The sequence below is a fragment of the Nelumbo nucifera genome, chromosome 3 (assembly GCF_055504915.1).
Source record: "Nelumbo nucifera cultivar China Antique chromosome 3, China Antique-T2T, whole genome shotgun sequence".
Classification (NCBI taxonomy): domain Eukaryota; kingdom Viridiplantae; phylum Streptophyta; class Magnoliopsida; order Proteales; family Nelumbonaceae; genus Nelumbo; species Nelumbo nucifera.
This window is the reverse complement of record NC_142651.1, coordinates 62,298,426-62,316,707: the sequence shown is the minus strand read 5'-3', so window position 1 is coordinate 62,316,707 and position 18,282 is coordinate 62,298,426. Positions and strand designations below refer to the sequence as shown.

The window sequence follows — 18,282 nt, the reverse complement described above, 5'->3', positions numbered from 1 at the left end:
CCACCTTTGCTTCCTCTTCCTCTTCCAGTCAGTGATCCTATTCTGGGTGTTCCAGTTGGGGTTGACCCTTCACCTCCTCCAGTGCAGATCCCTACTGAACGACCACCAATCCGGCACGTGTATACTCATCGACAGACACCGGTTTCTCCTCTAGCTTCTACCTTGTCTGCGGATCCTGTTATTGCTCTTGTCCCACAACCTTCAGGAATTGATCTTCCCATTGCTTTACGGAAAGGTAAACGTTGTTGTACCCTCCATCCCATTTCCAATTTTGTTTCAGTCTCTCGCCTTTCCTCTTCACATCGCCAGTTTGTTTCATTGTTGTCATCTATTTCTATACTTAAGAATGTCCAAGAGGCTTTTAGCTCACCTGGGTGGTGGTAGGCAATGGAGGAGGAACTCTTTGCCCTTCAGCATACTCAAACGTGGGAGCTCAGTACTCTTCCTCCTGGTAAGCATGTTGTGGGTTGTAAATGGGTGTATACTATTAAATACTTGCCGGATGGTAGTGTGGAGCGTTTGAAGGGGAGGATGGTAACCTTATGGAGGTTGCTCCATATATACCTCCTCCATAGGAGTTCAGCAACCACCTGGGTTTGTTGCTCAAGGGGAGGATGGTAAGGTGTGCAGATTAAAAAAGGCAATTTATGGGTTGAAACAATCGCCTCGTGCTTGGTTTGGGAAGTTTAGTGAAGTGGTAAAGAATTTTGGAATGAAACAATGTCAGGTTGACCACTCGGTGTTCAACTATGATCCAGAAGTCAGAAAGATTTTATTAGTGGTCTATGTGGATGATATTGTCATAACTGATAGTGACAAATTGGGGATCGATAAACTAAAGGTCTTTCTGCAAAATCATTTTCAAACAAAAGACCTTGGGACATTGAAGTATTTCTTGGGTATAAAAGTTGCTAGGTCAAGACAAGGTGTAAACCTGTGCCAAAGAAAATATGTTCTTGATTTGCTGGATGAAACATGACTGTTAGGTGCAAAACTGGCTGAAACTCCCATGGAGCCAAATGCTAAGTTGAGCAGTGATACAGGGGAAATATTTGATGATCCTGGAAGGTATAGACGGTTAGTGGGGAAGTTGAACTATTTGACTATCATGACAGCAGACATCTCCTTTGCAGTCAGTGTGGTGAGCTAATTTATGTAGAATCCTCGGATACCTCACTGGGATGCAGTTCTTAGAATTGTAAGGTACCTGAAGGGAGCTCCAGGCCGTGGGTTATTGTACAAACCAGGAGGAAGACTTGAAGTAATTGGGTAAATAGATGCAGATTGGGCAGGCTCTGTGTCTGATAGAAGATCTACTATAGGTTACTGCACATTTCTTGGAGGAAATCTTGTGACATGGAAGAGTAAGAAGCAGACGGTTGTGGCAAGGAGCAGTGCTGAAGCCGAATACAGAGCCATGGCACACACTACATGTGAATTAGTATGGCTGAGGAATCTCCTACAAGAAATCGAGTTCTCCATGGATAGACCTATGAAATTGTATTGTGACAATCAAGCTGCACTCCACATCTCATCTAACCCTGTTTTTCATGAGAGAACAAAGCACATAGAGATTGGTTGCCACTTTGTGAGGGAGAAGGTCCTTATTGGAGAGATAAGCATTGAACATGTTGGCTCAGGTGATCAATGGGAAGATTTGTTTACAAAAGGCTTAAGCTCAGGGAGAGTGAACTATATATGTAACAAGCTGGGATTATATGACATATATTCTCCAGCTTGAGGGGGAGTGTTAGAGCTAGCCGAATAAGGGTAGATTAGTCATTTTATTTATGTTAAGTTATGTGCTTATGTGGCAGTTTTAATAGAGACTTCTTGTCCCATACTCAAGTGGGGGCAGTTTAGCCTTTGTACTACTAATTAGAGGGTAATCCATATTAGGGTCGACTGATAGGGTTTAGGCTATCAGGTTCGACTGTTCTCCTCTTCTTCTTCTTCTTCTTCTTCTTCTTCTTCTTTTGGTTCGAACTACTGTAGCTATAGGACAAACACAGGTAAATAGGAGTTACACAATGAAACAATGGGAGATAGTAATTGAGAAAAGGTTATGATATGAAATAAGTATAGAAGCTATCTTTTTTATCCTAAAGACTAGAGAGATCAGCCATGGAAGCTATCTTTTTTATTGAGAAGATTGCCAAAAAAAGTTTTAAGGATACGTAGAGAGATCTTTTCATGGTATTCATTGATCTGTAGAAAGCATATGACAGAACCCTTGGAAAGATAATTTGGTGGGTTTTGGAAATAGAAAGAAGTACCAAATAGGTGCTCAGACTTGATTAAAGTTATATACATATAAGGAGGCAACTATGAATATTAGAACATTTGTAGGAGATACATCAGAGATTGCAATTACAATAGGACTTCTCCATGTCTCAACAAAGGGCAGCCCAGTGCACGAGGCTCCCGCCAATTTGGGGCCTGGGGAGGGACTGCCTCACATCAGAGAGGGGTTCACCACCTTCTTCCCCAAGCTTATGATTACTATCAAGTAGAGTATTTGTTGGCTTAACTCCAAGTTTACCAGTGTCCTGTAGGAGGCCTAGGATGTACTTCCTCTAAGAAATAAATATGCCCTTATATGATCTTGCAACTTCAATCCCAAGGAAGTACTTTAATGGACCTAGATTTTTAACATCAAATTGAGCACCCAAGAATTTTTTTAGTTTTTGTATCTCTATTCCCAGTTCCCTATAATAACAATGTCATCCACATAATGATAAGAATAAGCACCAGATCCCCTTCTGTCTTAACAAAGAGAGATGTCATCCACATAATGATAAGAATAAGCACCCTTCTCTCTTAACAAAGAGAGTATGATCACTCTGACATTGTTTGAAACCAACCTATTTGACTGCACTATTAAATGTATCGAACTAAGCCATTAGAGGTTGTTTTAGACCATACAACGACTTCTTGAGGCAGAAAACCTTGCCTTTTGTTTCCTCTAAAGCAAAGCCTGAAGGCTGAAGCATATAAACTTCCTCCTTGAGGGAAGGTGTTCTTACCATCTAATTGATGCAACCACCAATCAAATATTGAGATGAAATGAATAGAGTTCATTATGGGAACTGGAGCAAACGTCTCTGTCTAATCAACTCCATATGTTTGAGAGAAGCCCTTGGCCACTAACCTTGCCTTATACCTTTCCACTGAGCTGTCAGCATGATGCTTAACAGTAAATAGCCACTTGCATCCCACAAGTTTTTACCCTTAGAAAGGTCAACAAAATCCCACTTGCAATTCTTATGAGGAGCAGCAATTTCCTCTAGCATAGCATTTTTTGACTCAGGAGAATTTCGGGCCTTTGCAATAGACTTGGGAACAAAAATGGAGTGCTTAGTAGTGCATGAATGGGTACCTTTTTGAACAGCAATAGAGAGATGAAGATCACAATTAGGGTCACAAAGGGAAACACTACTTGGTTCAATAGGGGATACACTACTATTCAGATTTTCCTCCTGAGAAACCGCAATCTTAGGAGATGTAGTCTCAAGTTCATCTTCACTTGGTGATGTATGTTGATGTGGCAGGCGATGTGGAGGATGGGAATGAGATCTAGAGCGAGAGTAAACACACTGGACAGGAGCACAAACAGGAGAATGAGTATGACGTGGAGCAACGGGGGGAACCGAAGACTCAGGTACAAGATGGGAACAAGAATCTACTCCTCCAACGTACTAATCTCCCTCTAAGGAGAAGCAAGAAAGTCTTGACAGTATAGAATCGACTGGAAATAAGAGAGAAGAGAAGAGAGGAAGAAGGGAGAAGGTAGAAGGTAGAAAAGAAGAGAGATTGGCGACACTAGAATAGTTTTGGCAGCGCCAGATTATATTAATATTTATAGGGCGACTAAAAAGAAAGGGAAAAAGACCCTTTTGTTCCTGCTGTAAATAAAGTACAATAACAGCAATAAAAAAGACTTTAAACAGACCAAACAGACCCTAACAAGACAAAAATAATAAACAAGAAATAAAGTAAACTATTTTAACCCTCCCCCTCGAGTTGGAGCACAGATGTCAATGATGCCCAACTTGTCACACAAATCATTATGCCGCACATGATGAAGACCGTTGGTGAAGATTTCTGCAAGTTGTTCTTCTGAGCTGACATATGAAGTGCACACTTCTCCACTCACAAATTTTTCTCTAATAAAATGCTTGTCCACTTCAATGTGTTTCGTCCTATCATGGATGACTGGATTAGCAGCAATGTTGATAGCAACTTTATTGTCGCAATAGTGACATAGGGTTGTTAACTGCAAAACCTAGTTCACCTAACAGGTTTCTTATCCACATGATTTCAGCAACTCCATGAGACATAGCTTTGTATTTTGCTTCAACACTGGATCTAGCCACCACACTTTGCTTCTTACTTCTCCAGGTGACCAAGTTTCCTCCTACAAAGGTACAATACCCACTCGTAGACTTTCGGTCATCGACTGCCCCTGCCCAATCAGCATCAATATACACTTCCATCTGGTGAACTACTAAGTGGAACTTACTAAACCAGGCCCGAGGTGATTGTTTCAACCCATATAATGATTTTTTTAACCTACACACCTTCTGCTCACTGCCTTTGGCACAAAAACCTGGAGATTGAGTCATGTACACTTCCTCCTCTAAGTCACCATTCAAGAAAGCGTTTTTAATGTCCAACTGGTGAAGTTCCCAGTCAAGATTTGCTGCCAATGAAAGAAGAATCCTGATAGACTTCATCTTGGATACTGGAGCAAATGTCTCTGCATAGTATACTCCATATACCTGTGTAAAACCTTTTGCCACCATTTTGGCCTTGTACCTTTCAACAGTTCCATCAGCTTTATGCTTCACTGTGAACACCCACTTGCATTCCACTGGTTCCTTCCCTTCGGGAAGATCCACCAACTCCCAAGTGTCACTTTTGTGCAATGCATCAATTTCTTCCCTCATTGCATCTGTCCATTCAAGTTTCGATAAAGTTTTTGTCATATTCTCAGGAATAGAAACACTATCAATGGAATAGAGGAATGCATGATATGAAGGTGAAACATGGTCATAGGACACAAAGTGAGAGATAGGATGATTAGTAGTATAAGATCTAACACCCTTTCTCTTAGCAATAGGAACATCAAGATCATTAATGATAGGGGGATCAATATTGAGAGATTCAAGCATATCAGTGGGAACAAGTGTACCTGGTTGATGAGGAGGATCTACCTCTAGAGAATCTAATGATGTTAGTTGCACAGTTTCAGGTTCCACGGCTCTTGAACTCTGCTGGCTCTTGTGGCAGTGAAGAAAGACACGAAATGGAGGAGGATTAGGAAGAGGAGTTAATTGAGTCTGAGCCTTGGTGTGTTTCTCCTCAACCCTACTCTCCCCCTGAGGAGAAACTGAGAAGAAAGGAGAAGATACATCTACAAAGACATAGTACTTGCGTGAGGTGGGAGCATAGCAATGATAACCCTTTTGAGATAAAGGGTAACCAAGGAAAACACAAGGAATAGCACGAGGATCACATTTACCGTGAATAGGGGGCAAGTCATGAACAAAGCAATGACACCCAAAAATACGCATTGGAATGGGGGACAATGGAGCTGTAGGAAACAAAGTTGTTGTGGGGCCTTATAGTCTAGTAACTGAGATGGCATACAATTGATGGTATATGTAGCACACAAAACAACATCAATCCAAAAGCATTTCGGAACACTCATATGGAGTAATAAACCACGAGCTACTTCGAGAAGGTGACGATTTTTCCTTTCAGCAACACCGTTTTGTTGGGGTGTCCTAGCACAAGAGCTTCGATGATGAGATCCACACGAAGCAAAGAACTCTGTGAGATCACTATGGAAGTACTCTTTTGCATTGTCCGACTGGAAAATATGAATTTCAGTTTCGAACCGAGTGAAAATCATGCATTGAAAGTCTTTCACAATCTTTGGCACTTCATCTCTAGATTGCATAGGGTAAACCCAAGTATATCTAGAGTGTCATCAATCAAAGTAATGAAATACTTATGTCCAACCTTAGTAGGTAGAGTAACAGGGCCCCAAACATCAGAATAAATAATATGAAATGGAAATTCAGATCTTTTATTTCTTAAAGGAAAAGAACTTCTACAGTGTTTGCTCAATTGTCATGTCTGACACTGCAACTTACTAACTGACAAAGACTTAAATAGTTATAGAAACAACTTTTAATGATTCAAAAGAAAGATGACCGAACCATCAGCCACTCTCACCTTATATCTCCCAGAAAGGAGGTTATATGCCTGAAATAAATTTGACTTACTAGTCATGTGGTTTGAGACTCCATAGTCAATTTTCCAAGGGGAATCAGATGTATGAGATGACACATGGAAAGCAGTGGCAGTGTTACTTGGTGTAGACGCAAAGGAGGTAGAAGGAGTAGGACCAGAATCTATCTGGCGAAGATTCCTACCATATAACTCCAAATAGTCATGAAAGGAGTTGATAATCTCTTCCTTGGGGTTAGAACTAGGGTGCCTTTCCTGAGTTACCATGGGACTAGTCTCTTGAGATGCCACATTAGCTGAGTTATATTTTTTTTATTCTGCTAGATTGGTTTCTTACTCTAATCAGTTGTTGACTTCTTACTCAATTTCTGTGCCTATTTAGGTTTCCCATGGAGGTCCCAACATGTATCTCTGGTGTGTCTTGCCTTCTGACAGTGAGTGCACCAAAGTTTACTCTTGTCATCCACTCTCTTCTGAGAATCACCCTTCTTAAAGGAGTCTCCGCCATTTGAATCTATACTTCCTTGGACAGCTAGGGCAACCAGCTCCCCCTCTGCACAATTCTGCACAATTCAGCTACACTTCTGGACACAAAAAAAAAAAAGCTTGGTTCTCACTCAAGGAAATCACAGCTGGTCCCTCACCATTACTGTTCTCAGATTTCGGCCCTACTGAACCCTTTAAGACTGATCACACACCATTCCAGATGTGTAAGTAAGGACTATCAAAAAAAAGATCTGACCATTCTCTCCAGCAACAAAACAGCTTTCACACAGTAACTTAGCTTCTATATGAGTAGAAGAAGAAAAAAAATCGGCTGTCACAGCAGTTACAGATCTGTAACCTTGAAGTAATAACACCTTTCTGGGGAAAAAATGGATCACTCTATCCACATACAATGAGAGAAAATACTCCCACACCAGCCGCAGGTCATTGGACCCACATAACCCATACATCGGGGTACAAAAAAGGATCAGTTCCACAAAAAGAGGAAAAAAAAACTAAAAAAAATAACTCACAGTATTTGATTTTTTTTCTTTCTGATAGTTTCTGGGCTCACGACCAAGAAAAAGGAACAGTCTTGCAGTGAGTTTCCTCACACGCCCACCAGAGATCTTGTTCTTTGGTTCGACCACCAATAGACAGAAAAGGAAAGAAGCGCTGCCCTGGTCCTAAGATTGGATCTGCCGCTCTGATACCATGTTTTCTTGGTGCTGAGATGGTATGATTCCAGAGCAGAGAGAAGAGAAGAAGGAGAAGGGAGAAGAGAGACAAAATTGAAAGAGGCAAAAGTCAACTGGCAGCGCCAGTTTATTTTGGTATACATACTAGGGCGACCATACATAAAAAATAAAGGAGAAAATTACAAAGGTGCCCTTGCGGCACTAAAGTTAAAATAAAACTAAGTTATTTCAACAAAGTACATCTTAACTTATTTTTGGCAACTTCCTTAGCCTTCATCCCTACACCACCCTTTTTATTTCCACCACCTCCCTTGGCCAAGAGTGCAACCTGCTGCTCCCCCTCTAGAGGATTCATGGCTATCCTCCTACTTCCCCATGACTAAACCAAGGAGTACACTTCCTAAAGTGATGGGAGTTCCTTACTCCCTAAAATTTGAACCTGAATTGGCTCATAACTAGGGTTAAGACCGGCCAAGAAGGCAAACTCTCACTGATTAGTTTGAAAATAATAATCAAGTTCCTTCCACATCAAGGTAAGGGAAGAATAGTAGGATGACAAACTTTTCTCCCCCTGTTTATAAGTGGATGACTCAACTTGTAGCTGATAAATACAAGCATAGTGTCTCTACTCAGAAAAAGTAGCCTTAGCTTGATCCCAAAACTCCTTTGCAGTATCAGCCCACATAAAGTTCTTCTTCAGGCTAGGGTGAATGGAGGTTACAAGCCAAGACATAATTAAATAATTGTTCTGATCCCACTTATCATGAGCTGTACCGGCCTCCTTGGGTTGAGGGACATCACGAGACAAATATCCAAGCTTTCCTCTTGAGCCCACATACAGTTTGACACTTTTCGACCACTCCATATAATTCAGTCCATCAAGGACAGTAATAGCAACAGGGAAACCCTAGCTTTCAGCCCCTGGACTGACCATATTCTGACTTCCAGTGACTTCGGATATGTGAATAATCAGTAGACATTGCCCAAACACAACAAATGCAACAACCACACAAACAACTTGTACCAGAAGATAGAAATAGCACCAACAAGAGAAGAAAACAGGTCTGTTTGTCTGTTAACAGCACACTTCTAGTGACCGGAAGACAAAGAACTCCTTCCACAAGATAGAAACAGTAGTACTAGTAGAAAACAACTTCAAATGCCATCATTCCAAAACAGGAAAGAAAACCTTTCAGTGGAATCTCACAGGTTATATACTGCCAAAAAAACTTGATTTTCAAGGGAATAATAGGCACTTCAAACATCAAATACAGCACTACTGATATCACTTAGGTTGGAACTTGATGTGAAATCCATAAAACAAGGCACACCACACAGCCGAATGGATCTCTGACCACAGAACCAGAAAACAACTGGGAGCTACCTCTCCACAAACTCAAAACCCCATCACAGGATATGAGAGACACTCAAACAATCACCCTTTTGGTCCTATGACCAAAAGGAAAAAAAATAATAGCATAAAAACCCTTACTCAATCAGATCATTTTCAAATTTCAAAAGTTTCAGTCTTTTCCAGAGAAAACAGAGAGGGAGAAGGAAAAAGAAAGATCCAGTCAAGCCTCAAACTGCTGTCAAACCTGCTTTGATACCATCTAGAATGGAAGAGAAAGAAGAGAAGAGAGAAACAGTAGAATAAAAGAGAAAATTACAAGAGTACCACACTGCACACTAGTGAAGCCACCTACAATCACAATTTTCAGCAATACCCGTTGCTGATTTCTTCACTTTCAGCACCACAAAACTATCACACAACTACCTGAATACACACCATAGCACTAGCAACTCACCAACCACTTGATTCACACTAAAACACACATATAGCTCCTATTTGGTCACCAAAAACCAACCTGACACTCGACTGTCCACTGCACCACCTGAAACAGCCCCCTTCGTACCATCGATTAGAGGGCTTCCTACAAACACCCATTAAACCACTGACAGGAAGCATGAAAACCTCCAAAGGGAAAGGGCAATCACTCCTTTTCAGCCCTTTTCCCTATCTCCAGCGGATGATGAAGGAAACTGTAAAACCCTAGGCTGAATGGCGATAGAACAGAATTCTGGGCAGATATGATTTTGTCACAATGGCTCTGATACCATGATAAAGCTCAGACCTGCACTAGAATTCTGTTAGAAATAGTATTAGAGGAAGATTAGAAGAGATAGAAGAGAGAAGAAGAGAAGAAGAGAAGAGAAGAAAGGAGGTGAAAACTGGTTCGAACAAGAGAGAAAAGTCACTCTCTCTAGTAGGCCAGGTTATATTTATATGTTTCTATTAAATAAAAGAAAAGACTATTATGTCCCCACTTAAGTATGGGACACATCACTTAACATAAACATTACATATCAGCTTAAACATAAATAGAAAGACTAAACTACCTTTATACAGTTGACACTAACAGAAACAAACATGATAAAAATTATTAATACACAGCTTGGTAGAGGGAAAGAAGGATAAAAAAACTTTTATGACATTTAACATGTTAGTTAGGAACCATTGCTTGGTGTAATGGTAAAATTTCGGGAAAAAACGTTTATGACATTTAACATGTTAGTTAGGAACCATTGCTTGGTGTAATGGTAAAATTTCGGGCTGATAAGCGTGAGAAAACTGAGAATACAGGTTCTGAGTCTGAGTGCAGCTGTTTTGTGCGAAAAAAAGTGCCAATATTAGGTCCATATCCAGTCTATCCCTCCCAAGTCCCTAGATACCTGGGACCAACATTGGGTAATGGTCTTTTATATGTAACATGTTGGTTCTTAGTTCTGGATTATGTTAAATAAATGGAGGAAGAAATTGGAATTTCATTCTGTGAATAACCCTATTCAGTTCTAGGTTAAAGTAGAGAAGAAGAGAAGAAGAAGGAGAAGAAGAAGGATTCTGCCAGTAGAGGAAAAGTTAACCCTCACTAGTCGACCCACTTGTATTTATATCAAATAAACTCAATTACAAGAAAGACAATATTGTCCCTTATAAGTGATGGGACACATAACTTAAAATTGAATAAAACAGACCTTTCACTCTCAAATAGATAAACCTAAAAGACCAAAATACCCCTGTTCTGTGAACTCTAACACTCCCCCTCAAACTGGAGAGTATATGTCATATGTCCTAGCTTGTCACAAATATAATCTACTCTGCCCCGAGACAATCCCTTTGTAAAGAGATCTGCCCACTGATTTTCTAAGCCCACATGAGATGTAGTTATCACTCCACTGATCACTTTCTCTCTTACAAAGTGACAATCGACCTCAATATGCTTTGGTCTCTCATGGAAGACTGGATTAGAAGAGATGTGAATAGTTGCTTGATTATCACAGTATAGTCCCATGGGTTTGTCAACTGAGAACCCCATCTCTTGTAGCAAGTTCTTCAACCATACTAGTTCACATATGGTATGAGCCATAGCCCTATACTCAGCTTGTGCACTGCTCCTTGCCACCACTGTTTGTTTCCTACTCTTCCAAGTTATAATATTGCCACCAAGGAAGGTACAATACCTTGTAGTTGATCTCCTGTCTGATATAGAACCAGCCCAATCAACATCTGTATACCCTACTATCTCAAGAGTCCCTCCACTTTTGTATAGCAAACAACGACCTGGAGCACCCTTCAAATACCTAACAATCCTTAGAACTGCTCACCATACTCACACAAATGATATATCTAGCCGGGTAATAGTTAGTTCAACTTTCCACCAACCTCCTGTACCTTCCAGGATCATCAAACTCTTCACCTACATCAACACTCAACTTGACATTCAGTTCCATAGGAGTTTCAGCTGGTTTAGCACCTAACAGTCTTGTTTCTTCAAGTAGGTCAAGAACATATTTTCTTTGACATAAGTTAATTCCATGCCTTGACCTTGCAACTTCTATTTGCAGGAAGTAGTTCAGCTTACCCAAATCTTTTGTATTGAAGTGGTCCTGTAGGAATTTCTTCAACTTGTCAATCCCATTACTGTCACTCCCAGTTATGACAATATTGCCCACATACACCACTAGCAAGATTTTCCCATCTTTTGAATCATGGTTGAACACAGAATGATCTACCTGACACTGTTTCATCCCAAAGTTCTTCACTACTTCACTAAACTTGCCAAACCATGCGCGTGGAGATTATTTCAGTCCATAAATTGCCTTTTTGAGTCTACAAACCTTACCATCCTCCCCCTAAGCAACAAACCCTGGTGGTTGCTCCATATACACCTCCTCAATGAGATCACCATGTAGGAAGACATTTTTGATGTCAAGCTGTAAGAGAGGCCAATCATACATAGCGGCCAATGAAATCAACACCCGAACTGAAACAAGTTTAGCCATAGGAGAAAATGTCTCCATATAGTCCACAGCCCTTGACCACTAACCTGGCCTTCAATCGTTTTACACTGCCATTTGGAAGATACTTCACTGTGTAGACCCACTTACACCCAACAACATGCTTACCAGGAGGAAGAGTAGTGAGTTCCCACGTGTGATTGTGTTTGTAGAGCATATAGTCTTTCTTCCATTGCTTCCCACCACCCTAGGGAGGTAAGGACTTCCTGGGCAGTTTTGGGAATGGAAACAGAGGATAGCAATGATATAAAGTTGCGATGGGAAGCAGAAAGGTGAGCAGCTGAAACATAGTGTCAAATAGGATGAGAAGTACAAGTGCGTTTACCTTTCCGCAGTGCAATAGGAAGATCAAGGTCCGAGGGAGAAGGTGCAACCACAGGATCTGTCGACGAGGACTGAATTGGAGGAGGGGCCGATGCTCTTCTGTAAGTATACACTTGTCTGATTAGTGGCCTCTTAGTAGTAACTAGCACGGGAGGGGGATCCGCAACTGGAATAGCAACGACGGGAAGAGGATCCTCAATAGGGATAAGAAGTGGAACTACAGGGGAAGGAGAAGGAACCACAGTGTTCGAGAAAAATGGGACCGATTCAAAGAAAGTGACATCGGAACACACAAATGACTTATGAAAGTTAAGGTTATAGCACTTATACCCTTTTTGAGTCCTGGAGTATCCAAGGAAGATGCATTTAGTAGCTCGGGCATCTAATTTGTTTAAACCAGGCCCCAAATTTTGAACAAAACAAACACACCCAAAGACTCTCAGGGTGAGAAGAAACGGAGACAGTGGGAAACAAAACTGAGAAGGGGGATTGACTTCCAAGGATGGACATGGGCATCCGATTGATGAGAAAACATGATGTGAGGACAATATCACTCCAAAAACGTTTTGGGACATTCATATTAAGCATCATAGACCGAGTAGTTTCAAGTAGATGTCAATTTTACCGTTCAGCTACACTGTTCTATTGTGGGGTGTAGGAACAAGAAGTTTGATGAATTATCCCATGGTGCTCTAAGTATTGCTAAAATGGTGTTGAGGTGTACTCTTTTGCATTATCGGAGCAAAGAATTTTAATATGAACACCAAATTGGGTACGTATTTTAGCATAAAATTTTTGAAAAATAGAGAACAATTCACTGTGATCTTTCATAAGATAGAGCCATGTCATCCTTGAAAAGTCATCAACAAAAATTACAAAATACTTATAACCATTGTATGGCATTACTTTAATTGGACCCCAAACATCAGAATGAACTAAAGAAAAAGAACTCAAGACACAACTATCAACTCTCGGACTAAAAGAAACTCTATGATGTTTCCCAATGACTCACGATCCAACAATGAAAGATGACTTAAGGAAGGAACCAACAACTTCAGAGCCTTGAGAGAAGGATGACCAAGTTTGTAGTGCCATTGAAGAGGAGTAAGAGACGACTGGAATGCTACTGAGTCTTGAGATCCTAAAACACACAAGAAGAGGGATAAAAGGTTATGGAACAATTAAGTGGCTTGGTTAATCTGCTAACAGACATAAGGTTAAAAAGGAACTTGGGAACATATAAAACAGATGATAAAGATAAAGGAGGAAAGATCAACATCACCAACACCACAAATAGGAGATGTAGAACCATTAGCAAAAGTAATTGTTTGAGATGTGGAGGACAGAGAAAGTGAAGAAAATACATTTGGCGTCCCAGACATATGATCCGAGGCTCCAGAGTCGATGATCCAGTGTGAAGGCTTGGAAGCCAAGCAAGCCATACCTGAATGGGCAGGGGTAGTTGTGTTCTGCTGAGAAGATGCCTGAAGGAACTGCTCATATACCACACATGGTACACTCACCATCTCCCTCCCAGAAGCACTAGTAGATGTGGAGGGGGTCTAATCAGTTTGCTAATTTTCACTAGTTGTACCACTACCCCTAGTCACAGCATGGTTAGCCCAAGTGTTGGGTGGACCATGTAAATCATAGTAGAAATTATTAGTGTGTCCCTCTAATCCACAGTATGTACACTTCCTAGGAGCATTACTTCTTCCTTTATCATGACCTCCTGAGTCTTGACCTCCACTTCGGCCACCAGCACGGTTAAACACGGGACCACCTCGGTTACTTGGAAGTTCACGACCACCACCTCTATTTCCACAGCCTCCCCCTCTAGTCACCACCAAACCAGATCTGTCTGAGAGAGAAGAATACTTTGTAGACTCAATAGATGTCCTCGTCACCACCAAACCAGATCTGTCTGAGAGAGAAGAATACTTTGTAGACTCAATAGATGTCCTCCTAAGACGGGCAAACACTTCTTCAAGTGAGGGAGGAGCAGACCCCCCCCCCCTAAGTATTTGTGCTCGAACGGGTTCATATTCAGCCTTCAAACCCACCAGGAACCCCGTCACATCAACTTGTTCTCGTTGTTGTTGCTGAACCTGAACATTCGGTGTCAGTGGATGATATACGTTAAGCTCATTTTGGATATTTCTCAGACTTGCATAGTATTCCTCCAAGCTTTGATTGCCTTGCTTCAGATTAAAGTACTCTTGGTACAACTGATACACCCTAGCTGTATTGTCTTGTTCGGAATACAGTTTCTTAGCATGGTCCCAGATTTCTTTAGTTGTATCTAGGAACATAAAGTTCACACTGATTTTAGGTTCCTTGCTATTCCACAACCAAGTCATAATTTGAGCATCCTCTTGCTCCCAATCACTGAACCCTAGAGAGTTAGAGGAAGGTTTTTCCTCTTTCACATGCTTTACCTTCTTCTTGGCCTTTAAGAACACCTCCACAGACTTGGCCCACAGCACATAGTTCTCACTATCAACTTAATAGATGTCATTTGAACATTTAAATAATCTGGAGAGATCATAACACTAGTTTTGTTGTCACTACCATCTCCGGCTGACATCATTTTCAACCAAATCTCCTCACTTCACAAAGGAATCAATTTTATAGACAAGGTTTTTACCTTCAACTATTCCGAATCAATCCACACACTACTACAGCATAAACACTACTACACTACTGCTGTCGTGAACTTCAGCAACTGGAAACCCTACTTTCAACGCACATACCCAGGTATAAACAGAGGAAAAAGGGACAGATATGCATACTAATCACTTCACACCACCACAGAAATATATTCTAGACCAAAACACAGCATTCGCAGTCCACTACTTGGGCGAAAAAAAGAAAATTGTTCATACCTGTCCACAAACAGCCCTCTTCGTATCACAGAATAGAGGGCATCTAGTACACCACTTAAACGACCACCACCACAGCAACTGGAGGCATACTTACCTCCAAAAATACAAAACGACCACTCCTTTTTGGCCTCTTGTCGAGCTTCCAATCAGGCTAGGAGAAAATTGATGAAATCTGATATGGCTGGCGGCGAACCCAGGAAGAAGAAAGGGTGATGAGGAAAGAAGAAAAAGAAGAAAGTAAACTGGGTTTTATTGCTCTGATACCATGTGAATAGCCCTATTCAGTTCTAGGTTAAAGTAGAGAAGAAGAGGAAGAAGGAGAAGGGTTCAGCCAGTAGAGGAAAAGTTAACCCTCACTAGTCGACCCACTTGTATTTATATCAAATAAACTCAGTTACAAGAAAGACAATATTGTCCCTTATAAGTGATGGGACGCAAAACTTAAACTTGAATAAAACAGACCTTTCACTCTCAAATAGATAAACCTAAAAGACCAAAATACCCCTGTTCTGTGAACTCTAACACATTCAACATATTACATTTCCCTGCTTATATGGATTTCAAATGTATTCCTGCCTCCTTTGCCCACTCCTCTCCCTTTTTATTATTCTAATTTATTTTGTTCATGGTTTATAGCACCAATTGCTCAAGTTTGCTGATAATATACTTGTCAATCACAGAAGAGAAACTCTTGCTGGTCAGGAGATTGCAAGTCTCTTCCGCCTGGTAGCTGAATATATTGTTTGGAAAGATTGGATGCCGAAGTTGTTGGCTGAGCTTCCTTCTTTACCTAGAGTATCCAGAATGCATACAACGGCCACAAAGAGATAAGGATCTCTTTGAACAGTTCCCGGTCACTAAATCAAGGTTCTTATCATTCTGAGTAGCCCTCTCCTCTCTGTTGGTAAATCCAATAACTTTTCAATCACCTTGGAGCACCATGGTTCCTTCTTTTGCAGGTTTGATAATGGGAAGGTGCACACCTATTAACACAGCCCCAAATGGAAATGCACTATGTATCCTTTAAAAGTGTTAAGAGGAATAGGCATCATAATGTCATATATTTATGCAACATTGCCTTTGCATCAATGTTCTTATGGTTATTTCTTCTTCTTTTTGCAATGTTCATATGTCATACTTCATTTGTATTCAATGATAATATAGAACATATGTTAATAATCCCCCAAACAAAAAGCCATCTGTTAATAATCATGTGTGCAAGGTAGTCTAATTTTAGAAGCAGAAATATTTGCTTATCAAAACCTACTAAGCTGATGTCTATGCTGAATGTTTACAAATTTACGTTACTAAAACATCCTGAAAACTTCTATTTCCATCTTAGAATATCTTGATGTGTGAAGTAGTTGATGTTGAACAACATCAACCATTTGATTTGTGGGGATAACAAATCATAGATACAGGTTCTGGTGGTGCATTACATATGCGAGCATGAAAATATTGTTTTGCATATGCAGCCAAGGATTTGATGGCACCAAAGAAGAGAAAAATAGGCGATGACAGAACAAGCACACAAATGTAAAGATTTATGTGAATTGACAAAATGTATATTTCTACAGGTGAAAATGATCAAAGAATTCTACTTTATCAAAAGGAAATTATATCGAGGGACCAAACCTGACAAGAATGATAAGGAAAAAACTTTCTTCCTAAGAACAATGTTTTTCCCTAAAACAAATTTCTTCTCAAAAGACTACTATAATATCTTATAAAATTAACCTTACAGCATAAAGCCAACTATTTTTTGATGATCCAAAATAAAAGCCATGAACTTGAAACATGGGATGTAGTCATGCAGACATGTAGAAGAAACCCAAAAGCTTCTCACCATAAAACACCCCGAAGGCATACATTTGTAATAATATAAGATCTCTTTTCCTTATACAATATTACCTGAAAGAGACTTGCATTATTTGTAAATGGGCACAGAATTCTAACAATCTCCACATTGTCTTAAACTACTGTTGTGTTTGGTATCTTTGCCGTTTCTTTAGGTTGGGGTTGATCAATAGAAATTGGTGTCAAAATATGAATTGTTATCTCAGGTAGTCACAACGTTTTGGGTTAATAAATAGAAATTGGTGTCAAATATAAATTGTCATGTCGCATAATCAGAAATATTTTGGGTTGGTAAATACAAATTCCTTTATTACCTGAAAATGTCAAATTTGTTGTTTCAACTCTAATCAGCAAAAATCAGGCCCCCACGTGCTTTTTTTAGGCCCATTGCAAACTTCTGAATCCCACGTGTTTATTTTAGGCCCCCACGTGCTTGTGAATTGGCATCAATTTCGAACTAGCACCTACCCCAAATGTATTTTGGGCCTAAAATTTCTGACCCTGGGCTGAACTGTCATTCTCCTTTTTTTTTCAGTTGAAGTGACTATCTTATGTGATGTGACAACTTTCTTGGTCAGCAATTTCTATTGATCAATTCCAATCTTCGAAACAATATATCGTGCGAGGGTAAGGCTGTGTACATAGGGGTGTCAATGGACCAGTTTTGGATTGGACCCTGTGTAAACCAAAATCAATTTGAACGGATTGGACAGACCAACAAGACATTGAATTGGATAAATCTGGATTTAAGGTCTAAAGTGTTTATTGGATCAGATTGGACCTGATCCGTCCGTAATGAATTTATATTCGATTAGGTTGGATTGAGACAATATCTTGTCGATTGATAGAAGATAAGAATATATACGGGTGCAAATGCATTGGACGAATTCGGATTCGGATCACTTCCCCTCCCTAATTGATTGAATATATATTTATATTTATAAATATAAATATATATAATACAAATATATATGTTATTTATTTATTTATAAATATATTTTTTATATTATATTTTTATAAATTTATTATATTATTTATTTTTTATAAAAAACATGTATATATATGATGAAAATAATTAAAAAGTACTTATGTTTTTTGTTTTTACTTTACTTAAATTAATATGTTTTATTTTTCTTTTAATAATTTATTAATTTTAAAGAAAACAAGTCGGATCGATTCAGATTCAAAGATCCGACTTACTAATAGGATTTGAATTCAAATTGAGTCCTATTAGATCCAATCGGATTGGATCCGACATGAACAGTGTTGGATCGGATTTGAATTCGATCCGATCCAATCTGTTTACAACCCTAAGAATATAGGTGTCAATGGATCAGGTTTAGGTTAGAATTAATCTAAATTAAAACAAATTTGAACAAATTGGATGGTCCAAACATTGAATTGGTCCATTCCAA

At 39.8% G+C, this 18,282-nt stretch overlaps 1 protein-coding gene across 5 annotated transcripts in view; it reads left to right on the top strand.

Annotated features, from left to right (window-relative positions):
- Nucleotides 1–16,204, top strand: part of LOC104609424 (Sec14p-like phosphatidylinositol transfer family protein) — a 66,318-nt gene extending 50,114 nt beyond the window's left edge. For 3 of the 5 annotated variants that reach the window (XM_088899843.1, XM_088899842.1, XM_088899844.1), the window contains 2 exons: nucleotides 15,647–15,877; nucleotides 15,970–16,204. In XM_088899843.1, the coding sequence (XP_088755969.1) occupies nucleotides 15,647–15,841 (195 nt within the window). In that variant the 3' untranslated portion in view covers nucleotides 15,842–15,877; nucleotides 15,970–16,204. The remainder of the gene's footprint in view (nucleotides 1–15,646; nucleotides 15,878–15,969) is intronic. The other 2 variants (XM_088899845.1, XM_010275738.3) reach the window with 1 other exon arrangement.
- The last annotated feature ends 2,078 nt before the right edge of the window (nucleotides 16,205–18,282 follow it).